The sequence below is a fragment of the Delphinapterus leucas genome, chromosome 12 (genome assembly GCF_059928025.1).
Source record: "Delphinapterus leucas isolate spDelLeu-1000000601 "Yukka" chromosome 12, BTC_Dleu_Yukka2, whole genome shotgun sequence".
NCBI classification, from domain to species: Eukaryota; Metazoa; Chordata; class Mammalia; order Artiodactyla; family Monodontidae; genus Delphinapterus; species Delphinapterus leucas.
This window is the reverse complement of record NC_143140.1, coordinates 30,018,111-30,042,512: the sequence shown is the minus strand read 5'-3', so window position 1 is coordinate 30,042,512 and position 24,402 is coordinate 30,018,111. Positions and strand designations below refer to the sequence as shown.

Genomic DNA, 24,402 nt, shown 5'->3' with positions numbered 1-24,402 from the left:
AAAGAAATGTCTTTACTAATTAATGGGTTAGTGCTTACTGGGAAGCGATATTGAGTTTGTGAAGTTCTCATGCTTTCTGTCTCTGGAATCAGAATCTTCCATATAGATGCTCAGTATCAGGGCACTGGGTTTCACTCATCTCATTATTCCTTCTCACAGGCCAGTGAGTAAATAGTATCCATGAGTTCTCCAATTGTGCTTGACTGTTCTGAAACATATTCTGGTATTGTTTCAGTTCTCAAATTATATTTCTTAGAAACAAAGTTTATGTCATCATTCTTGAGTAGTATTTAGTGTCCTAGGCCACGGAGAATTGTATACTTGAGACTTCCCAGGAGTGATTAGTCTGCTGCTTGGGCAACTTCTTTTAAATTTAGCTAGAGCAGTGTTTCTTGACTCTATACGTTATTAACCCCCCCAATATTAAACTAAATTTTAATTTAAATGAACTAATTCCCCAACCAGAAAAATAAAATGCTAAGAAATAGGAGAGACTGTAAATGCTGAGAAATAAAAAAAGTTGAGCCTTGGAAGGTCACAAACCATTGCAATGTCTTAAGATTTTTTTTTTAACCGTCCCCCTCCCCCAATTTTGAATCTCTTTGGGAGTAGTCTCCCCACCCTCCATTGACAAGGCATGATGTTCAAGTAAGTTCTTAAGATGCTTGAATAAGTCAATTTCAGACATTATATTTTTCTTCTAAAATGTTTCAAAAACCTTTTGGTCAATCTTAATAGAGTATGGTTTATCATCAAATATACATGATGTTTATTTAAACATGTTAGTAAAATCAGTGACATGGGGCTTCCCTGGTGGCGCAGGGGTTGGGAATCTGCCTGCCAGTGCAAGGGACATGGGTTCGAGCCCTGATCTGGGAAGATCCCACATGCTGCGGAGCAACTAGGCCCGTGAGCCACAACTACTAAGCCTGCGCGTCTGGAGCCTGTGCTCCGCAGTGGGAGAGGCGGTGACAGTGAGAGGCCTGCGCACCGCGATGAAGAGTGGCCCCCGCTCGCCGTAACTGGAGAAAGCCCTCGCACAGAAACGAAGACCCAACACAGCCAAAAATAAATAAATTAATTAATTAATTAAAAAAAATAAAATCAGTGACATGCTTTTCACTGCCCAGTTTGGAATTTCAAATTTGTTCATAGTTTGTTTATCTAATACTAGTTTTTACCTTTAGTATAGGTGCTTCTAACACTTGGAGTGGAGAAAATAGATTATAATTTAAAACTTTAACATAGATTTATGTTAAGTATTTTGGTATTATTTCTGATTTTGATTAGAAGAAATCTTACACCTATTCCTGTTTTCTAAGGCATACTTTCCTACTTCTGTTAGCTTTAGAAGTTTTCGAATCCCATATTTACCTTTTGTTTCAGTTACAAACCAGTGGAACATAAGCTTATTTGGCTACCCTTACGGGAGGCATTTGAGGAACTCTTTGCTCAGACATTTTCCAAGAAGCAAAACTTTACATTCTTGGGACACATTCAGACCTGTTACAGGCAGAAACGGTGGCACAATCTCCTCAGACTAATGCAACATGTGCACAAGTCGGCTGTCAACAAGGATGGAAAAGAGAGTGAGACTGGTAAGAATGTGACCCAGGCTGCCAGTGGGAGGGCATGAGGCTGAAATTTAATTAGCAGAATTAGGAGAAGAGTTTGGGGGAAGAATGAAGCAATACACATTAGAGCTTTCTAGGACTTTAGGCAGAGCTGACTAATTTTGAAGTATTGCTGCTCCTGTGACTCTAGTCAAGATTTCCATCAAAACAAGCGGTCGCTGATGTTGATGTACAGTACCACTTAGTGGTTGTAAGTCACATGTGCTTAGAAGAAGAGGTTACTTCCAGAAAACTGGATTCCACAGCGAGTGGGGCTTTTGGTGGCTTAGTTATCTTCTTCCTCATCTATAAAATGGGAATAAGAGTACCTACTTCAAAGGGTTCTTGTGAGGATGAACGAGTTAACCAATACGTATGCATATAAACAAACTGATTAGTATAGTGGCTGCACATGGCATTATGTAAGTGTTTGGACTTAATTTTTTATACTTCGAAGATGTGATTTTTGTGTGTGTTATGTTAATTGTGTGGTTTTTAATTTTTTATACTTCTAAGATGTGATTTTTGTGTGTGTTATGTTAATTGTGTGGCTTTTTAAGTTATATATATTACAACTCAGAGTGTATGTTAAATTCTTGTCTTTATTTTTCTCTAGGGCCATTACTAAAAGAGAAGTGGGAAGCATTTGGTCTTAGACTCAACCATGCCCAACAACAGATGAAAATGACTGAAAATGCCCTATTGTTCGCATTTGTAGAGGTATTTTGCTTGGGTTGTTTGGGTTAAGGGAATGCTGAATTGATGCAAAATGCAAATGTAAGAAGGCTACTGTTTTGTATTCTCTTCATGTTGACATTTTTAGGGCTTGTTGTTTAAGACAGTAAACACTTAATGAAATAATTCTTTGGGGGGAAGATTTTTTTAAATGTCCGTTATAGAAATTATAAAGTCTTGGTGAACACCATCATTACTATTTTTGAAGATGCAGTTGAGAACAACTAGTGAATTTTTTTATTGTTTCATAGCTCTGTGTGTGTGTGTGTGTGTGTGTGTGTGTGTGAGAGAGAGAGAGAGAGAGAGAGAGACAGAGAGAGTGAGAGAGACAGAGAGAGAGAGAGATTTGGGTCCATTCCTGTTAGGACACATTTTTGATTCCAGTGCATGGGTAGTTCTACTGTTTTCTCTCCTGTGACCTTGCAGGATCAACTTAGTTAAATGTTTGTGACTTCAGCTTTTTATATTTTTATTAAAGAAAATTGTTTCTGTGGCACTCTTGAGACCACACTCTAAGGGAGGTGTAGGAATCTTACTTGAGATGATGTCTTAGTAAGAGAGAAAGTCCCTCAACCATATATCCATTGTTGTGGGAAATTTAGTCATCAGTGCTTAATCTTAATATGATTGTTTCTAATATAACCGATGAAGATGTCAAGTGCTCTCAAAATAGGGTCTATACCTATTTCATGACTTGACATTGCACTGGATTTTAATATGTTTGTTCCGTTTTATTTTTTTCAGTTTTATTTACAAAAGATTCTTTGTTAGGATCACCATGAAAACAAAAGCATAAAGCAGTCTAATAATAGTAAAACAATTAAGTTTCTGATGTTTTGTCAGTTCATTGCTTTTGGAAATAGAACTTGAGATCAAATCAGTAGAGATGAGGAAAGATTCATCTTGATATTCTTCAGCACCTGTGAAAGGCTCTGAATTACAACCACTATACACTCTTGATTTAGTCATTTATCTTTTCTTGGTATACTCATAGCCTGACCCTGTATTTATTTTGGGTCTTTTTAATAACCATTTGGTTACCTTTAAACATCTGAATACATTGTAAGTTATTATTTGCCTTAGCATCCATATAATGGGATGGTCTAGTTTATTGCATCTCATCGTTAGGCTCAGAGAGATTCCCTTGACCCTTTTGGATATTTGAAAAAAAGTTAACTTGACCAGCCATTTGGCACTAAGGTGTCAGCTCATCAGGTAGGAGCGGTTTGCCCTTGCCTCTGCTGCTGACCCTGCTCACATAACTGTTCTTGGTGAGTGTGTTTGTGTTTGAAATGGACCCTTAACATTTTACTTCATCTTCTAGGGTGCATTAGCTCAGGCTGTAAAGAAAGGAGAGTGGATCTTGTTGGATGAGATTAATCTGGCTGCTCCAGAAACATTGGAATGTCTGAGTGGTTTACTTGAAGGCTCCTCTGGCTCTCTGGTGTTGCTGGATCGAGGAGACACAGGTAGCACTTGATCCCCTTGGGGTTTGACTTGATGCGAGGCCTTTTGGCCTCTTTAAAGTAATAGTCTTGGGACTTCCCTGGTGGTCCAGTGGGTAAGACTCAGTACTCCCAATGCAGGGGGCCTGGGTTGGATCCCAGGTCGGGGAACTAGATCCGGCATGCTGCAACTAAGAGTCTGCATGCCACAACTAAGACCCGGGGCAGCCTAAATAAATAAATAAAATGTTTTTTAAAAAAAGTAATATTCTTTTGGTTAGGTAGATTACATAGGCCTCCCAGTGTGATTTATTTATTCTGTAGATAGTAATTTTCTGCAGAGTCTTATTGTTAGGTGATATAGGGAATGAAAAGAATACGATAATTTGTCAAGGCATTTGGGTAGTGGGTAATAAGGCATGCACACTCAGTGACAGTGTTACGCGCTGGTGAATAGGTGATGAAACATAAATAGCATGAACAACCTCACCATAAGAGATGGTGGGATGGCAGTTTAAGATTAAGTTGTGTACATAGATCTGGAAACTGATTTCATTGGGGTTTGAGAAAAGGCAAGGATGGTTGAGCAGCCAGTACCATCCTTGCTGAGCCTTGAGGCATAGTGGTTCACCCTGGGGTTCAGTGGAATTAGTCTTCCCCTGATCACTTATTGTTACAAGTTGTTGAGAGTTTATAGTTTTCTTTTAACAGAACCACTGGTTCGTCATCCGGATTTCCGTTTATTTGCGTGTATGAATCCAGCAACTGATGTGGGCAAAAGAAATCTCCCACCAGGAATAAGAAACAGGTAAGGGGACATGGCTTGGTTCCTGGAACTGTTTTTAAAATTAAGTTCTCTTTATTGATTGATTGGTAGTATTAACGTAACCAACCCTCATAACAATGCTTGAAATTTATTGATTGCTGATACAGGAATCTTTTTACTTGTAGTAGTCTTCTTTCTATAGGTGGTAGGAATGTGGAAAACTCCAGAACACTGGGAGTTTTCTTCCTTTGGGTTGTTCATATGACATTTAATGGCTCATGGATATTGTTGAAAACAAAAAACTTTCCTCCTTCAGATAGCCTTTTAGCTATTAGAAAACCTTAACGTAACGAAATAATAGTATATCATGTAGCAACGTAAGTGCATTTTAGGCAGAGTCTTCTTGAATGAGACTAATGATGTGTAAAAGAACATTTAAGTTTCAGTTTTCATCATTAAGCACAGACTGACATGAACAAGATGTTTTATGTATGTAGCATCTGGGAAAAGATAAATGACCTTGAAGAACCTAAGGGCAGGACAGGAAGAAAGACGCAGACATAGAGAATGGACTGGAGGACATGGGGAGGGGGGAGGGTAAGCTGGGAAGAAGTGAGAGAGTGGCATGGACATATATACACTACCAAATGTAAAATAGATAGCTAGTGGGAAGCAGCCGCATAGCACAGGGAGATCAGCTCCGTGCTTTGTGACCACCTAGAGGGGTGGGTTAGGGAGGGTAGGAGGGAGACGCAAGAGGGAGGGGATATGGGGATATATGTATATGTATAGCTGATGCACTTTGTTATAAAGCAGAAACTAACACACCATTGTAAAGCAATTATACTCCAATAAAGATGTTTTTAAAAAAGATAAATGACCTTGTTTATTGTTGGTAACCTTTTGTTGAATCTGAGTTTTAAAATAGTGTTAAAACTTTACTAGATCTTCTCCCGCATTATAAAAGTAGTAAAAGCTTTTTAGGAAAAAATTTTCAACCACAAGTATGTATTTTCCTTTGCTACAACTGTGAAATTTTGATAGTGAGGAGGCTTTTTTGTTATTGTTGCATGTACTTTTTGTTACATGTAGTTGTAATCAAAAACACCTGAAAATGAGGATAAATAAAGTCTTATTTTTGTAACTGTGTTTGCAAGGACTGTTTGACTTTCTTCGAAGTAGTAATGGTAGGTTTTTGGTAGCGGTTACATTATTTTCTATTTCATTATGATCAATCTGTATCTCAAGTTGAAAGGCCTTCATAATTCATATTACAAGCAGGTAAAATGAGTTTATATAACTCTGTCTTGTGTTTTTGTACTGTCAGAGTAGCTGTATTAACTTCCTCAGAAATGGTTATTATGGAATAATAATTGTCTTAACAGGTTCACAGAACTTTATGTAGAAGAATTGGAAAGTAAAGAAGACTTACAGATCCTTATTGTGGATTATCTGAAAGGCTTGAGTGTGAACAGGAGCACAGTGCAAGGAATCATAACGTGGGTTCTTTCTGGTTTCTCTGTATAAACTTCTCCTCTGAGCATAAAAATGTGTACCTCATGCACGTATACTGTTTTCTTCTTTTTTGCTTCTAACGAGAGAAGACTGATGGAAGGATTATTTAGATTTTACTTTAATGTTGGAACCTTATGGACTCCCTTGGATTTTCCTAAGGAAACTACATAGAGAGCTTATGAGAATATGTATTGTCAATACCTATGAGAATATGTAAACAATTAGATAATGCTCTCCTAATTACTTCTTTATTCACAGCTAAGAGTTTGAATCCCTTGAGGATATATAAATGGCTTGTATTTTGATCTGCCTTGGTGATATCCTACTTTTTGCAATTTGCATATTAGCTTTGTGGAATGTAGGGGGGGAAGGTTGATATAATTGATTGAGGCCAGTTTGGAATTATTAGTCTTAGCTGAATGAAGTATAGAGTGGTTATATTGCTTGGTGCTTTAATTTGAGTTTCTTTCCTCTGTGTTTTGTATGCCATGTGGAAAGGGTGCAGTCTTTTGTATCATACACCCTGGGTTCTAGTGCTGGCTCTGTCATCTGGGGCACGTCACTTAGTTGATTTTATCTGTGTCCTCTAAAACAAGATACACAATATGTAAAGATTTTGAAGTTGGATCATATTAGTGTTTTACTTTGCTTTTTGTGCTTTTTTCTTTATTTTTTTTTTTACAAATAGTTATTGAGTGGCTCAGATGCTAGGGATACAGTTATAAATAAAACAGACAATCTTGGTTCTTTTCAGGGAGCTTTAATTCTACAGGTGAAGATAATCAGTAAATACTGTTATTTTTGGTTGTGATAAGTGAAGAAAAAGAACATATAAAGCAAAATGCTGGTTAGAAAATAAAACTTGGAGCCCGGTTTTAAATAGGTTAGTCAAAGAGGTATTTGTCAAAGGGCTTCGGAGTGGTTTGTCACACCACATTTTAAAATCAGAGCACTTTTTGTTAGCCAAGAATATTTAGACAAAAGCGTAAATATGTGTAGTTAAAATTCGAAAAGCTGGAGATAAAGCAGTGTGGCTGAAGTGTGGCTCTTATAAAATGCTAATAGGGCTTCCCTGGTGGCGCAGTGGTTGAGAGTCCGCCTGCTGTTGCAGGGGACACGGGTTCGTGCCCCGGTCCGGGAGGATCCCACATGCCGCGGAGCGGCTGCACCCGTGAGCCATGGCCGCTGAGCCTGCGTGTCCGGAGCCTGTACTGCGCAACGGGAGAGGCCACAACAGTGAGAGGCCTGCGTACAGCAAAAAAAAAAAAAAAACAAAACCCCTGATAGTACAAGAGGTTCATGTTCCATATATAAAAACCCACTTCTGGAATGTAGAGTCTTTCTACAAAAGAAAGAATGTCTAGCTAGATTGCAAGGAGGGACGACAGATCTCATTTGGGCAAGAACTTGGGTTTCATCTCTTTATTTGGTTGCACTGGGTCTTAGCTGTGGCAGGTGGGCTCTTTAGTTGTGGCGTGTGAACTCTTAGTTGCTGCATGCATGTGGGATTTAGTTCCCTGACCAGGGATTGAATCTGGGACCCCTGCATTGGGAGTGTGGAGTCTTATCCACTGTGCCACCAGGGAAGTCCCTTGGGTTTCATCTCTGACACATGTTTGGTTATACTTGATCTTGTGGCATGTGATCATGAATTTTTTTTTTTTTTTTTTTTTTTTTGGCTACTTTGGGTCTTTGGTGCTGTGTATTGGGCATTCTCTAGTTGCGGCAAGCGGGGTCTATTCTTCATTGCGGCGCACAGGCTTCTCATTGCAGTGGCTTCTCTTGTTTCGGGCACAGGCTCTGGGCATGTGGGCTTCAGTAGTTGCGGCGTGTGGGCTCAGCATTTGTGGCTCACGGGCTCTAGAGCGCAGGCTCAGTAGTTGTGGCGCACGGGTTTAGTTGCTCCACGGTATGTGGGATCTTCCCGGACCAGGGCTTGAACCCGTGTACCCTGCATTGGCAGTGGATTCTTAACCACTGCACCACCAGGGAAGTCCTTCATGAATTTTTGAGATTTGCACTTGATGTTTCAGTCTGAAACTTCTTCCCTCTTGTCATCTTCTGGACTTCTAAATTATGTGGTAATGAAAGTAGAAATGGTCACCATATCATCATGCTTTTTAACATTTTGTCATTGTTGATTATAACCGTATCTGTAGACTTTCTTTTAAAATACCATTACTTTTGTTTTCTGAGTGCTTATCCATCACCATTAGAGATTACCCAGGGACTTCATTTAACCCTCATATTAAAGCTGACTTTGGAACCCTGTGTTTGGATTCAGTATATTCTTGCTAAGGGCCTCTCATATCTCACTACCATTCCCTTAAAAATCAGACACATCTCACCTTTCTCCTCTTTCCATCCTAAGGGAAATTGATCAATATTCACTTTATTATTTTTGATGCTCTAAGAAGTTGTATGTAAGCTTGGCCATCTAATCTATAAAAATGCCTTTTGGTCCTTTTGTAGAGAAGTGAGAACAACAGCAAAATAGTAGGGCTTATTAGTTAATAAAATAAATCTTTTGAACTGCATCCTCTCTGTAGGTTCTATACAGCTGTGCGGAAGGAGTCTGGGACAAAATTGGTGGATGGGACCGGCCATAGACCTCACTACAGCCTTCGGACTCTCTGTAGGGCCCTGCGATTTGCAGCCTCCAATCCGTGTGGCAACATCCAGCGCTCGCTCTATGAGGTCTTTGTACAGTCTGTGTTTGGTTGGGAGCTTGTTGGATGGGCACACCATGGGGAAGGAGCAAGCGGGGATGCCCGTGCCAGGGTTGCCAGTGTTTTCTGTTTAGTCAGATGAGCTCAGAACTTTTCATACCGGAACTACCCTGCCCTTTTTCTACCATTGTGTCCCATTTAAAAGTTGTTCTGGGGCTTCCCTGGTGGCGCAGTGGTTAAGAATCCACCTGCCAATGCAGGGGACACAGGTTCAAGCCCTGGTCCGGGAAGACCCCACATGCTGCGGAGCATCTAAGCCCGTGCGCCACAGCTACTGAGCCTGGGCTCTAGAGCCTGTGAGCCACAACTACTGAAGCCCGCCCATCTAAAGCCCGTGCTCCGCAACAAGAGAAGCCCCCACAATGAGAAGCCCACGCATTGCAACGAAGAATAGGCCCCGCTCGCCGCAACTAGAGAAAGCCTGCACACAGCAACGAAGACCCAACGCAGCCAATAAATAAATTAATTAATTAATTGAAATAAAGTAAAATAAATAATAAAAAATATATTCTTTAAAAAAAAAAGTTGTTCTGGGCACCAGCACCACCCGAGAGGTTGAATTTTGTTTCTGAAATAAGTTGGCCTGTTATTGCAGAAGGATAAATAGTGTTACCTGTATTTGTGTTTTCTCTAGGGCTTTTGTTTGGGTTTCTTAACACAGCTTGACAGGGCATCGCACCCAATAGTTCAGAAGCTCATCTGTCAGCACATTGTTTCTGGCAATGTTAAAAGTCTGCTGAAGCAGGTAGGTTCTTTTTTGATTTTTGACTTAAATGAAAGGCTGAAATATCAAATTGTTAGCTGTTTTGATTTTGGTTTTGGTGTTTTTGCAAAACTTGTTTCTAATTATAAAAGTTGTCAGTTTGTTCCACAAAATTTTAACATAGGTGGTGAAGATTCCTGATAATCCTGATCTTTGGAGATTTAAACCCTATAGTTAGTCCTTTCCATCTAAATCGTGTGTGTGTGTGTGTGTATACATATGTATATTTAAAAGTTTAAAAATCTTTTTTGTATATTCAAATTCTAATATATGTGTGTGTGTAGATTTATCAAGGTAAATTCTAATACAGGCATACCTCACTTTATTGCAGTTTGCTTTATTGCACTTAGTAGATACTGCAGTTTTTTACAAATTGAAGGTCTGTGGCAACCCTATGTTGTCAGTGATGGTTAGCATTTTTTAGCAATAAAGCATTTTAAAATGAAGATACGTACATCTTTGTTAGACACGTTATTGCACACCTAATAGATTGTAGTACAGTGTAAACATAACTTTCATATGCATTGAGAAACCAAAAAATTTGTGTGACTGGCTTTATTGCCGTATTGGCTTTATTGTGATATTTGCTTTATTGCCGTAGTCTGGAATCAAATCTGGAAAATCTCCAAGGTCTGCCTGTATATATGTAATATAAGTAATATAAATGAAACCATCTCATAAGAATGTTCTGTAGTTTCCTTTCTTAACCTAACTATCCTGGATATATTTTTATGTCTGTACCACAGATCACTGTGAGTGACGTGCTTTCTAATTGTCACATAGCATTTCATTGGAAGCTTGCGCCACAGTTTATCTGCACACCCCCCTTCTGATTGATGGTTGGGCTTTTTTTCCCCTTTCCTTTCCTTGTTTCTGTTATACACAATAACCATTTCAGTTTGACAGAGGAAATTACAGAATAACATGGGATTGAAAGAGGCTGAGAGAAACTGGCTCACAAACTGACTTGTTTGTCTATTGCTTGCTCTTTAGGAAGAAAGAGCCATTGGGATTGTGGGTACTTTGGATTCAATGTTTTTTCCTTTTAAAAAATTATACAAGTAACACATGAATATATACTTTTGGTAAACTGTGACAATGCTGAGAAAAGACTCAAGCTTGCTTCGATTATTATCGCATTACCGTTCCCCTCCACTTATTTTTTTGTATGCTTTCCTCATGCTTATATATGATGGTGGCTTAACAGTTCTTTTTTCTCACTGCTCTTCTGCTCAACTGAGAAGTCCTTAAAAGCAGTGCCTACAACTGTGGCTTCAAGTCAGGGGGCTAAATGTTCTAGAAGAGCACTTTTCTATAGCTATATATCTGACCACCATTTGACCATTTTTGATCTATAAAAATGGCAGTTTTGTATAAATCAGCTTAACTTCCACCATACCTTCAAAAGGTTATGCCATCATCTACAGTATTATCCTTAACAAATTAGTTTCTCTGGAGGGTTGCTTTTATTTTTAATGTCTTCTAGGGGATCCAGAACATAGTAGTGCATAGCGCCCCCCTCTCCCCGCCCCAATACAACACTGGCTATGTTTTGGGAATGTGGTTTATATGAAATACATGTTTTTGACCAAAATACTTAGAGTGGGATGTTTGGTAGATGAGAGAAGAGAACTGAGTCATAAACTATCTGAGAAATTATTTTCATTCAAGTTTTCCCCCATATCTACCTAACCCCACCTGAATTTTAAAACCAGTACATGTCGCCATTTTGTTCTCCTTCCTCAAAGTAATTTTTTTTCATGTTCATTTGTGGGTTTTAATGTTGAAAGCACCCAGAGCAAGCAGCATTCTTGGTGACAGTTTTTTTTCCCACTTTACACCCCTCTCTGAAAGCCATAGTTGTCGTGGGTCTGTGGGTTATTTCTCAATTCTTGTGTCTTTCAGCCTATTCCAGAACCAAAAGGAGGTCGGCTTATCCAGGTGGAAGGCTACTGGATTTCGGTGGGAGACAAGGAACCTACAATAGATGAGACATACATCCTCACGTCTTCCGTCAAGCTGAACCTGAGAGACATAGTCCGAGTGGTCTCTGCAGGGTGTGTGGACCTTTTCTAACACTGCTCTGATGTCTTACCAGCATAGGCATTGCTGAAAGTCTAGTCCTACTTGCTGAACTTTCAAAGGGCTCTATTGTTATTCATTGGCTGAGTGAATAATTATTTTCTAAGTCAATCCTGTCACTTTTCTCCAGACACAAAACATCGTTTCTAGTTGTACCTTTGGTGGGAGCAATATGGACACATTATTTTGGCCATCATTAAGGTTGCTTTTTAGTATTTTGCTGATGGATACTCATTACCCATTACTTGTTCAGTGAGTAACAGTTACTTCTGCTTACTGTTTCTCACTAGTGCAAGAGAGGCTGGAATTACTTTCCTCGGTAGTTTCCGAGGAACCATTTTTTTTTTGCGGTACGTGGGCCTCTCACTGTTGTGGCCCCTCCCGTTGCGGAGCACAGGCTCCGGACGCACAGGCTCAGCCGCCATGGCTCACGGGCCCAGCCGCTCCGCGGCATGTGGGATCCTTCCGGACCGGGGCATGAACCCGTGTCCCCTGCATCGGCAGGCGGACTCTCAACCACTGCGCCACCAGGGAAGCCCCTGAGGAGCTATTTTTACATAGAAACTTCTCAGGGCTTAAGAAACGTTCCATTAGTAGTGCATAGGTATATAAAAATGTTCTCTTATGAAGATGTTAAATGTTATAGTTGTTCTTTTTTAAATACTACATGATTTAATTCTGGTTTCTGTCTTTTTTTTTTCTCTTTTTAATTGGCTGATCCTTTAAAGAACATATCCAGTGCTGATTCAGGGAGAGACATCAGTGGGTAAAACAAGCCTGATACGGTGGCTGGCCGCAGCTACTGGTAACCACTGTGTGCGTATTAACAACCACGAGCACACAGATATTCAGGAGTACATTGGTTGTTACACATCCGGCTCCTCAGGGAAGCTCATGTTTAAAGAAGGTAAGGTTGTAATTCTATTCCTTGGGTCTCCTCAAGCAATCTTCATCCTCTCCAGTTGAGGCACAGGATGGACTCCATAATAGCTGTTTTTTCTTTCTCCCTGAGCTATGTGATGGTTAAAGGGTGATGGTTAGGGCCCCAGCTTCCTTTGAGCCACACTAATCTTGTTGGCTGTACACAGGACTGGGGCCTAGGTTTTTTTGCTTTTTAAAAAATTAATTAATTTTTGGCTGTGTTGGGTCTTCGTTGCTGCACGCGGGCTTTCTCTAGTTGCGGAGGCTACTCTTCATTGTGGTGCGCGGGCTTCTCATTTTGCGGTGGTTTCTCGTTGTGGAGCACGGGCTCTAGGTGCATGGGCTTCAGTAGTTGTGGCACGTGGGCTTAGTTGCTCCGTGGCATGTGGGATCTTCCCAGACCAGGTATGGAACCTGTGTCCCCTGCCTTGGCAGGTGGATTCTTAGCCTCTGCTCCACCAGGGAAGTCCTGGGGCCTAGTTTTGAAGAGTGCAGTTGAACTACGTCATTTCCTAGAGAATCAGAAGAGGGGTAAGCATTGAACAGAGGGAAGCTGAGAAAAGATGAGAATGTGGTGACTTAAATGAAAGTAGACTTCAGGGGAAAAAGTAAGTTGTAAATGTAATATCCATCAGCTTTGGCTCCCCCTTTGTGCAAAATAAAAAGGAGTGGCTTTCCCTGGTGGCACAGTGGTTGAGAGTTTGCCTGCCGATGCAGGGGACACGGGTTCGTGCCCCGGTCCGGGAAGATCCCACATGCTGTGGAGTGGCTGGGCCCGTGAGCCATGGCCACTGAGCCTGTGTGTCCGGAGCCTGTGCTCCGCGATGGGAGAGGCCACAACAGTGAGAGGCCCGCGTACTGCAAAAAAATAAATAAATAAATAATAAAAAATAAAACGGAGTATGTTTAATTGAAAATTATGCATCCTTGATACTCACAACCACAAATTACTTGGGGACATGACTAGCTGCAGAGAATAATTTGCTTTGAAATTTAATTATAATCTAGGATTTGTTGATTTGTATATAACATTTAAAAAAAACTTTAGACTAATTTATGCACTAATTTTCAGTATGTATTTCCTCTAAGGTGTTCTTATTGATGCTATGAGAAAGGGCTATTGGATTATTTTAGATGAGTTAAATTTGGCCCCTACCGATGTGCTAGAGGCACTGAACAGACTGTTGGATGATAACCGTGAATTGCTCATAACAGAAACACAAGAAGTTGTTAAAGCACATCCTCGCTTCATGCTTTTTGCTACCCAGAATCCCCCAGGACTTTACGGAGGCAGAAAGGTGTGTAGCATTTGCCCCCTTACTCCTGTTTGTTACCGAATCGAGTAGAAAAGTCGTCTTGGTAAGACTGAGATGTTTTTACCTCTTTTGAAGGATTTTTCTTTTTGTGGTGAATAGCAGAGCATACGTTTTGGAAATTAAATGAAAAGGTCCTTTGTATCATGTTGTTTCTGTGCGTTTCCCAGATGCTTTCTAGAGCCTTCAGGAATCGATTTGTGGAATTGCACTTTGATGAACTGCCTAGTTCTGAGTTGGAAACAATCTTGCACAAGCGGTGTAGCTTGCCACCCTCCTACTGCAGCAAGTTGGTTAAAGTCATGCTGGAGCTTCAGGTATTCCATCTCTCCATCACTTAGCTTCAAATGGACTGTGTTGATTAGATTTGGTGATCAGAATCTGAGGCTCCCTGGGGTAGAAACAGCCCATCCACCCATTTATTATTTTTTTCAGAGTAAGGATCTTATCTTTAAAACTCATTCCATTAATATCCAGTTTTTGGTTTTGTGTTGTAAATTCGCAATTTAATACCATGTTAAAATTTTTCTGATAATTATATGTGATGACAGTTCCCTACTTGTGGATAATATGGAACATTTTACTTAGGTTGGAATTTGGCATCAACAAACTGCAGTTTTTGTTTTTTAAATGGGTGTAATCCTTGAATGGACATAACTAAAGAGATCCTTTATGTGTGGCTCTCCCTTTTCAGTTCTACAAAGCTACAGTTTTTTTTTTTTAAGAATATTCCCCCCCCCTTTTTTCCTAAAGATTTCCCAGAACTTACTCATCATTTATTTATTTGTTGCGGCAGATGGGCTCCTCAGTTGCAGTCGTGGGCTCCTTAGTTGCGGCTTATGGACTCCTTAGTTGTGGCATGCAAAAACTCTTAGTTGCGGCATGCATCTGGGATCTAGTTCCCTGACCAGGGATTGAACCCGGACCCCCTGCATTGGGAGCGTGGAGTCTTAACCACTGCACCACCAGGGAAGTCCCAAGAATATCCCATTTATTTTATGGGGTTAAAAGTGGTTTTTATCAGAATTATACACTGTTAAATTACTTCCTAGAAAGCTAATAATTGCCACTCTTACTACTGTGGTCCCACACTGCGGGATTCATTTTCCTGCGTGTTTGCCACTATTTGTATTATTATTCGTAATTGTTTTCTATGTGTTATATGAGATGGAATTCCATTATTTGTTATGTTCTTTACTTACACATGGGTTTGAACATTTATCTTCAAATGATTGCAGTCCCTTTACTTTTTTTTTTTTCTTTTTTTTTTTTGTGGTACCCGGGCCTCTCACTGCTGTGGCCTCTCCCGCCGTGGAGCGCAGGCTCCGGACGCTCAGGCCCAGCGGCCATGGGTCACAGGCCCAGCCGCTCCGCGGCACGCAGGATCCTCCTGGACCGGGGCACGAACCCACGTCCCCTGCATTGGCAGGTGGACTCTCAACCACTGCGCCACCAGGAAAGCCCTGCAGTCCCTTTACATTTAAGAAAAATTAATCTTAGTGGAATGAATCATTTTTATGGGAGCTTAAATTTGTCAGGAATTTTGTATAAGTTGCACTGTACGCTTGCCATTGCCCTTTTTCATTTGTTTTGGTCCTTTAATAGTCCTATCGCAGAGGTTCTTCAGTGTTTGCTGGAAAGCAAGGCTTCATCACCCTCCGTGATCTGTTCCGATGGGCTGAGCGATACAGATTGGCTGAGCAGACGGAGAAAGAGTATGACTGGTTGCAGCACTTAGCCAACGATGGTATGCTCTCAGCACATGCTCTCTAACTGTGGACTTAGGGCAGATTGCATGCTGTGTTATTACAACAAATCTTGCCCAAATTGTCGTCAGTATATATATTTAACTAGGCATTGCAGGAACAGAGCCGTTCTCCCTCAAGTCCTGACTGATGTTGTAAGTGGTCCTATTTCTGCAGGCCTCTGTGCTGTTATGTTTTGGTTGCTAAGGTTTTCTCACTCTTAGCTTCAGGTGGCTACCTGTGGGAGTCAGGATATGGACATAACGCCTTTAGGAGTTTAGGCAGGTGGTTGGTGGGGGTCTTTGAGCACCTTTTATCTGCATTGTGGTGACCATGGAGAGTTATGCTTGCGCCTTAGAGACGTACAGAAAACTGACGGGTTGGATAATACCAGAGTTCTGAGCGAAGGTAGTTACGTCATCTGAGACTCAGGTTTGTTTACTTTGGTTTAATCAATGGGAAGAATTTGTACGTTCCTCTCTGTGCTAGCATAGAAAGCCTTTCTGAATCTTCTGAATTGAAAAGTCTTGATGAGTCCTTAACAGGGTGGTACTAAGCGTGGGGAGGAAATAAAACTAACCCATGAGAGTTACATTTTCTCTTCGCTGGGAAAGAGTACAGGGAGGAGCCCCTTTTTTACACTTTCTTTATCGAGGTATAACATAAAATGTAACAGTAAAGGGGGTAAAGTGCTCTGTTATTTCATGTGCAGCTTAATGTATTTTTACATATGTGGGTACCCAGGTAAATCACCACCTCGGGAGAGATTTAGGATATTTCCAGTACCTCAGAAGATTCCTTCATGGCTCTTGCCAGCCTTAACTCCTAGAGATAGATAATCGCTGCTCTGACATCTGTCACCAGTGATGGATTCTGCCTGAGCTTGTGCTTCATCTAAATAGTATCATGCAGTATGTACTCTTGTGTCTGGCTTCTTTTCACTCAATCTGATGTGAGATTCAGCCATGCTGTTTTGTACATCAGGACTTCATTCCTTTTAAATTATTACTGTGTTGTAACCCATTGTATGGGAGATACCATGATATGTTTGTCTGTTCTCTTGTTGATGGACATTTGGGTCATTTCTGCTTTTTAGCTATTAGAAAGAAAAGCTGCTCTGAGCATTCCTGAGTGTCATTTGGTGCACGTGAGTTCATTTGTGTTGGATTACCCAGAAGTCGTGTTGCCAAGGCAGAGGGCAGGCATATCGTTAGTTGTAGTAAGTTCTCCTGGTTTTCCAAAGTAGTTCTTCAGGTTTCCTCTTCCCAGCAGCTAATGCTCCATAGTATCAGTGTCCCTTCGTATTGACCCTTGACGGTTCCTTTTTTTTTTTCTTTCAAGGTTTTATGCTTCTGGCAGGCCGCGTCAGGAAGCAGGAGGAGGTTGATGTGATTCAAGAAGTCCTTGAAAAACATTTCAAGAAAAAATTGTGTCCTCAATCCCTCTTCTCCAAAGAAAATCTCCTAAAATTGCTGAGTGAGTAGGCCATCACATCCAGAGGAGAATAAATTGAGTTGTATTCATATTAGAACCTAAATATGTACTCTGCCTTTGATAGGTAAATTGTCTACTCAGATATCCACATTGGAGTCTAAATTCAGCCACGTCGTGTGGACCAAGGGCATGCGGAGACTGGCGATGCTGGTGGGAAGGGCGTTGGAATTTGGTGAACCAGTGCTGCTGGTTGGAGACACTGGGTAAAGTGGGGAGACAGTAACTCGTTTTGAGGGTTCAGTTCAATTCAGTAGAGTTCATGTAGTGTGTGCCCTTCTGGATAAGAGACATGGTAGGGTGCTGTGTTTTGGGGAAGGGCCCACTGAGCCAGGGGGCAGGCGCCCTGTGTTGGCTAGATGCCCTGTGTTGGCCAGCAGTGTCTGTGGCCAGAGCTCCCCTCTCTTGTTGACTGGGGTGTTCGTGGGTGTGTATTTGGAATTCATGCTCCTTGTTAATCTGGTGTGTATCTCTTAACAGGTGTGGGAAAACTACTATCTGTCAAGTGTTTGCGGCCTTGGCAAAGCAGAAATTATACTCAGTCAACTGCCACTTACACATGGAGACATCGGACTTCTTGGGGGGGTTGCGACCTGTGAGACAGAAGCCAAATGACAAGGTTTGTCCTGAGCAAATGACAACATGTTCATTTAAAGAATTGCAGTCAGCTCTGTGCGAGAGTCAACTGTGGGATTTTATTACTGGTGGGGCGTACAGGTTTGATACATACCTTATCTTCAGATTTTCACTGGTCTACAGGGGACCTCCACAAGCATCCTGTTAGGCGAGATCTATTCCTGTTCTCCAGTCTTTTTCTGCAGAGCAACTCCAGCAGACACCCACCAGCTACATGTGTATTGTCTTGTGGAGCCACCTGCCCTTAAATTTCACCCTCTTCTTTTCCAAATTATAGGAAGAAATTGACACATCAAGACTCTTTGAGTGGCATGATGGGCCTCTGGTTCTGGCCATGAAGGAGGACGGCTTTTTCCTCTTGGATGAGATCTCCCTAGCCGACGACTCTGTCCTGGAAAGACTCAACAGGTACACAAGTGTAAGAGGTTTACCCTGTGTTTGATGCTTTTGCTGGTCTGGATTTTATAGATATTAATTCTTGTGCACAGTAATGTTCTCCATAGGTACACTGTATTCAGTAAATGTTTGAAAATGATGATGAGCTATTGCTTTTTTTGGCTTTAGCACTCAGTGTCTTTAAGAGACCTAGTTTTTCTGTTTAGCTGTCAATAATCAGAAAGATGGGACTATGGGAGGATAGGGCTAAAACAAACAAGCCCAAGTTAAAATTCTTTTTTAAGGCAAATTATGTGGCCATTATCTTAATTTTTTTTTTCAAAGAACTAGAATCAAAATCCTGGATGTTACAGCTGTAAGGCCTCTCAAAACCCCAGACCAGGACGCTGACCCTCCACACCAGACTTGGCTGGCCACATAGCCCCCTAGCCGCATACTGGTGTCGGATGTGAGAGCATGTGCTTGAGTAAGAAATCAGGCTTTGCTGGAGACATTCAAGCAAAGATGCCTTTCTAGAACAGAAAGGAAACTCATGCATCAGAAAAGGTGACTAGTGAACGTACTGAAAGAATATGGCTGCACAAATACTGAAATCTGATCAGATAAAACAGTTTAAGAAGTTTCTCAAAACCTACACAGTAAGCCTACGGTAAACCTGCTTTTTGCAGTGTGAAAGACTTCAGGACAAGAGAAGTAAAGCCTGAAGTGACCTCACCTGCTCAGAACATTGCTTCCAGAAATGTTTAAAAATGACACGAAGGATATCAATGAGATTTCAGGAATATCCTGTTCAACAGAATGAAGCCCTGATAGCCAGTGCAGGATGCCTTGGCCAACCACGTAGATAAGTCCTGATGGACGGATCCCTGATGAGATACCGGAAATGAGGGCTCACCTAACAGAAACCGCCCGAAAGCAGTAGCCACCGTGTGAACCAGCCATCTGTCCTGACTGGCAAATAAGAACCACTGGAGAAGCAAAATTGCTATTTACCAGAGTAATCAAAATAAGTCTTGTTGTGCAATGAAAATAGTAAGATGCAGCATTTGTTGAGACCTTAAGACTCAGCAGCTTGGTCACTTGATTAGAAAAATAAACCATTGTTTCTTCAAAATAGGTGTTCAGTCATGAGATAGGAAAAAAATTATATTACTAAAAGTAAAATAAATGGAAATAACCCGGGGGGAAAAAAACGAAACAGGGACTTCCTTGGCAGTCCAGTGGTTAGGACTCCACGCTTTCACTGCCGAGGGCCCTGGTTCATTTCGTGGTCGGGGAACTAAGATCTCGCAAGCTGCCTGGTCAAAAAGAAAAAGAAAAAAAAAAAAAACCCAAAACAGAAAACCTCAGATCAGTGTGAATCTTGATGAATACCTGTGTTTCTCTCTTTATCGAGGTATAATTTACATATCATGAAGTGTACCTGTTTTAAATGTATAATTCAATAAGTTATTTTTTTTCTTTCTTTTTTTTGGGGGGGGTTGTTTCTTTGTGTGGGGGGGGGCTGGGGAGTTGGGTGGTGGCCACGGCGCGCGGCTTGTGGGATCTTAGTTCCCCGACCAGGGATCGAACCCCGGGCCCCAGCAGTGCGATTGCCAAGAGTCCTAACCACTGACCGCCAGGACGTCCCCTAATTCGAGTTTTAGTAAATTTACTGAGTTTTGCAGCCACCACAATTCAGTTTACATTTTTATCATCCCAGTAGCATCCCTCCTGTGCATTTACAGTTTATCTTTGATGCCACCTCCTGCTCCAGGCAACTCCTCATCCACTTCATGTCTGTATAGATTTGTCTTTTCAGGAGATTTCATATAAATGGTCTCTTCTTTAACTTTGCGTCAATGTTTTGAGGTCCCTCCATGGTATAGCCTATATCATTAGTGTGTTCCTTTTTGTTCCTCATAGTATTTCATTGTGTAGATAATACCATAGTTTTTTATCTATTCACCTCTTCTTGGTACTTGGGTTGTTTCTATATCTGTGAATAATGCTGCCATGAACATTTGCATGCTAGGCTCCCATTTTTTATTTAATTTATTTTAAAACATTTATTTATTTGGTGGTGCCAGGTCTTAGTTGTGGCTCACCGGCTCCTTAGTTGCAGCACGTGGTCTCCTTAGTTGTAGCATGCGAACTCTTAGCTGCGGCATGCATGTGGGATCTAGTTCCCTAACCAGGGATCAAAACCAGGCCCCCTGCATTGGGAGTGTGGAGTCTTATCCACTGTGCCGCCAGGGAAGTTAGGCTCCCGTTTTTTAAAACAAGTGTTTTGACGTAAGTGGGAAAAGGAATTCTTTTTCTTTTGATCAGAACTGTTGTTCCACTACATAGGAATAGGGATAACTATTCACTTTGAAGTTTGTGGCAGGAAACCATTAACTAAAGTGAAAGCTCAGCAAAGGAGAAGACTTTTTTTTTCCTTTTTGAGAACACTGAAGACCACAAAATAGAATACAGAAGGCTTTTCTAATCTGACATTCTCCAATTTTTCTTCTAGTGTCCTCGAAGTGGAAAAGTCTCTGTTATTAGCTGAGAAAGGCAACCTAGAGGACAAGGATAATGAGGTAGAGCTGTTGACTGCTGGGAAGAAATTCCGTATCTTGGCAACCATGAACCCCGGGGGTGACTTTGGGAAAAAAGAGGTAAAACTGTGTTCTTGAAGCATAATTGTTTTCTGCCTTTTGACCTCAGCTCACTGTACCCATGAATACAGTATGTAAAAATGGGTCTGGAATTTTATGTGGTAAAAACTGAGTAAAAGATAAAAATCCAGAGAGAGCCATTATAAGGTTGAAAAATAATTCTGACAGATAAAACGTTTCCTTATTTGATGTCTCACTTTTGTATGTGCCTGAAATTTCATTATTTCAATCACTTTGCCTGGCTTTTTACATACCTTAAGGTAACAGAGTCTCATGAGAGCTCTGTGTGGAAGTTATTACGCTAGTTTTATGGATGAGAAAAGTTGAAACTGAAGTTTATTCTCCCGTTCTGCTTCTAGAGTCTACTCTGTTAAACACGAGAGTGGTGATATGAATGACTTAAAGTGACAAAAAGGCAGTCACAGTCAGGATCCTGTCCTGGTTTTGCAGGTGGAGAGTATCTGTTCCCTCAGGGGTCGTGTGGGTCCCCCTCAGACTGTTGGTAAAAGAAAGGGTGAGGGTGATTTCTTCTGTTCAGAAGGTGGTGTGAGGGTCCCCCAAGCCCCACGGCTTCCAGGCTCATGAAGCCTCTCAGTGGAGAAGTCTGCGTTGTGTGTGGGACCCTGATGTGTTCAGGTTAGGGAAAGGGTAGTGTGGTAGTAGGTCAGGATGATGAGCAGAAATGGGTTGATCGGGAGTGAAAGTAGTTAAGATTCTTGGTAACTTGGTGGCTGCCTGAAATGTGAAAATGATATTTAGGGCCTGATTTTCCTCAGTAGCATAAGAAGAAAGATGATCACTGTGCTTTGGGAAATGTACTGGAGGGAAGAAATAACATACAGCACAGTTTCAAAGTATGAAAACAGGCGCTGTGGCACATGGAAATAGCACAGAAAGATCTGATTTCAAGGTTGTATGTGTTAACTTGCCTGTCAGGTTAGCTTAAGTTTTTTTTAGACAGAGATTGCCGGCTTTTACCGAAGGGAAAGATAGCTTTTGGTTCTGCCTGCCTTGCTGCAGAGGGAGGTGGGATCCTGGAACCATGATCCTGCTCAGCCGAGATGGTGCTGAGCAGCACATGCAACCCCTGGTGCCTTTGCTGAGCTGCTCCTGGGTCCAGGCGTTGCTCCTGGTCCTGCTGTGCTAGGCCAGGTAGGCGGAGGATGGAGTTCATCTGTCCAGTAAAAGAAAATCGTTGGTGAACTTTTGTGAGCGGGTGTTATCTGACCTAGGGGGAGAGTAGGATGAATCCAGACTGAGGGCAAAGGCCCTGAGACTGGAGGACTAAACAGTTCTTTGTCATACAAGAGGTAAATATATACCTGTTTGCAGTTTCACTCCCTTTGAGCCACATCAAAGTTTTCTCCTTCTACTTCAGACAGCTCTCCCCCATGGGAAGATAGCGTTTATTTTCTCCAGACCACCAGTCAAGTAGCTAAAGGGAAAGTAAAGGGAAGGGCCTTTGCTTAGGGGAAAGTGTTGGGGTTTGGAAGTCATCTACGGGGGCTGAATCCTTCTTGCACCACAGACTCTATAAGACCTTGAAGTTCTCTACCATGATTATAAAGAAAGGGGTGGTAGTACGAGCTTGGGGAGTGTGGTGGAGATGAGATGACATGTGGAAGGAGCTGGACAAATAGGTGTTCAGTGAATTATAGACAGTAGTAGAGGTGATAAAAGAAGCATTGGGTACCTGCCACATTCACAGCCAGCATTCATTCAAAGGATTTGTTTTCTAGCTTTCCTCATAGGTATTAAATTCACATTAGAATTTGTGTTCTTTGTAGCTGTCTCCTGCCTTAAGAAACCGTTTTACAGAAATATGGTGCCCTCAAAGCACAAGCCGTGAAGACTTAACTCAGATTATCAGCCATAATCTTCGCCCAGGATTGTCTCTGGGCAGGACAGATCATAAAGGTGAGAGTGTTCAGGTGGTGCCGGTGGGGTGGGTGTGTGTGTTGGAGGGAGGGGAATAGCATGTTTAGCAGTAGGTGTGTATGGCCTGTTCTATGGAGAAGTGATAACAAATAGAGAGATCTAAGGAAGACGTGATACTAGCCTGTTGCCCTCTACCGAAGTATCCCTTCTTCACCTTGCTTCCATCACCAGGTTACTACGTTTTAGCTTTCTGATTGTTTCACCTGTCGGCCATCTTTATATATAAGGCATATTTGTTGGCTAAAGATAAGGAAATGTGGTTTAAATTTTAATCATTACCACCGTTAGAAAATGTTCATAGAATTTTAAACTGCATTTCCTTAGTAGTTGTCACTTTTATTTTAAATTTTCCTTTTATTATGAAAATTTCAAACACAAGGAAAATAGAGTAGTATTTTAAAAATTCTCATAGACTTGTAACCTAAATTTAATAATTCTTAAAATATCCAGTAAGAGCCAAAACATTTATTATACTTTTTTTTTTTTTTTTTTTTTTTTCAAATTGAGCCTAGATTGCCCTGATTAATCCCATATTCTCGGCATTGAATGGGCTAAATTTAGGACCTAGATCTGGTTCTAAGCCTTAATACAAACCCTAATACAAGTAGTTTTTTGGATCATTTTGCCTCTCTGTCTTAAAGAATATAAAAGGATGTCTGCTTCTTTGAGATTGAGGTTCACGGATATGTTCAGCTTTTTAAAGGCACGCTAAAGCACAGCTTCAAAAACAGGTAGGATGGCTGTGGAGAGTAGGTGCATGGGTCCCAGCCTCATCTGTGGTATATTAGGAAAGATCGGCTCTTTAGTCACCTGAGCACAGACTTCCTTTTAAGAAGGGCCTTTACTGAACCTCAGTATTCACGGGTGTACACAGTGCTGTCTGAACAGCTGGAGTTCCCCTGGCTCCACCAATATCACAGCTACTTAGTGGTGCAGAATTGACTAAGCCTGCGATTCCCAAACTCACCTGGACAACTTGTTTAAATACAGCTTGCAGGGCCCTGCACCCAGGGCTTCTGATTCAGTCGGTCTGGTGTAGGGCATGAGAATTTGCCTTCCTAACAAGTTCCCAGGTGGTCCAATAATATTGGTCTATAGCCCACAATCAGAACTTGTGTGTTACCTTGGTTGTGTGCATTGGTGCATTTATGGTGAAAATTCAAGTAAAAAGAGGAGGAGAAGACAGAAATTGTTAAGCTGGCATGGTTTGTCTTTCGGCTCTGGGTTGGGACTGGGTCGCCCAAGGAAGTAACCTCTGAATCTCATATGGGCTGCTTACTCTTCTGAGCTACTTGGATTGTGATAAGAATGGCGGAGGATGCAACTGCTGTTAAGCTGCCATGTTTGCTGCATCATCGGTGCTTTTCATGTTTAACTGAGCAAACTGTTCCTCCACAGGGCATAAGCACTGGGACCCCTAGGACTTACTCTGAGCCTTATGGCTTGTCCTTAAGGAGCTTGTTTACTCCATGCTTTCCAGGCTGCATGGCAGCAGACATCCCTGGGGAGGCATTAGAGACCCTGAGGGAACATGGAGCATGAGGGAGAAGTGGCTTAATAATTTATATCAGTCTTTTCATTTGGAAATGGATCAGGGTGGCACAGCATAAAAACATTTTTTAAATTGTGTAATGTAAAACAGGAAATTAGGGAATTCCCTGGCAGTCCAGTC

At 41.4% G+C, this 24,402-nt stretch overlaps 1 protein-coding gene and 1 pseudogene across 7 annotated transcripts in view; both read left to right on the top strand.

Moving 5' to 3' along the window:
• The window catches only part of MDN1 (midasin AAA ATPase 1), a 155,823-nt gene that overhangs the window by 45,521 nt on the left and 85,900 nt on the right, over window positions 1-24,402 (top strand). For all 7 annotated transcript variants that reach the window (XR_016395154.1, XM_089921862.1, XM_089921863.1 and 4 more), the window contains exons 16-33: window positions 1,387-1,598; window positions 2,230-2,333; window positions 3,673-3,817; window positions 4,505-4,601; window positions 5,945-6,058; window positions 8,624-8,771; window positions 9,438-9,548; window positions 11,472-11,623; window positions 12,377-12,555; window positions 13,659-13,867; window positions 14,053-14,199; window positions 15,488-15,629; window positions 16,969-17,103; window positions 17,186-17,324; window positions 17,599-17,737; window positions 18,032-18,162; window positions 20,648-20,792; window positions 22,580-22,709. Coding sequence is in view for 6 of the 7 variants with exons in the window: in XM_089921862.1 (XP_089777988.1) it covers window positions 1,387-1,598; window positions 2,230-2,333; window positions 3,673-3,817; window positions 4,505-4,601; window positions 5,945-6,058; window positions 8,624-8,771; window positions 9,438-9,548; window positions 11,472-11,623; window positions 12,377-12,555; window positions 13,659-13,867; window positions 14,053-14,199; window positions 15,488-15,629; window positions 16,969-17,103; window positions 17,186-17,324; window positions 17,599-17,737; window positions 18,032-18,162; window positions 20,648-20,792; window positions 22,580-22,709 (2,579 nt within the window). In the remaining variant the exon portion in view is untranslated. The remainder of the gene's footprint in view (window positions 1-1,386; window positions 1,599-2,229; window positions 2,334-3,672; window positions 3,818-4,504; window positions 4,602-5,944; window positions 6,059-8,623; window positions 8,772-9,437; window positions 9,549-11,471; window positions 11,624-12,376; window positions 12,556-13,658; window positions 13,868-14,052; window positions 14,200-15,487; window positions 15,630-16,968; window positions 17,104-17,185; window positions 17,325-17,598; window positions 17,738-18,031; window positions 18,163-20,647; window positions 20,793-22,579; window positions 22,710-24,402) is intronic.
• LOC111168562 (mitochondrial import inner membrane translocase subunit Tim9 pseudogene) lies at window positions 18,174-19,603 on the top strand (annotated as a pseudogene).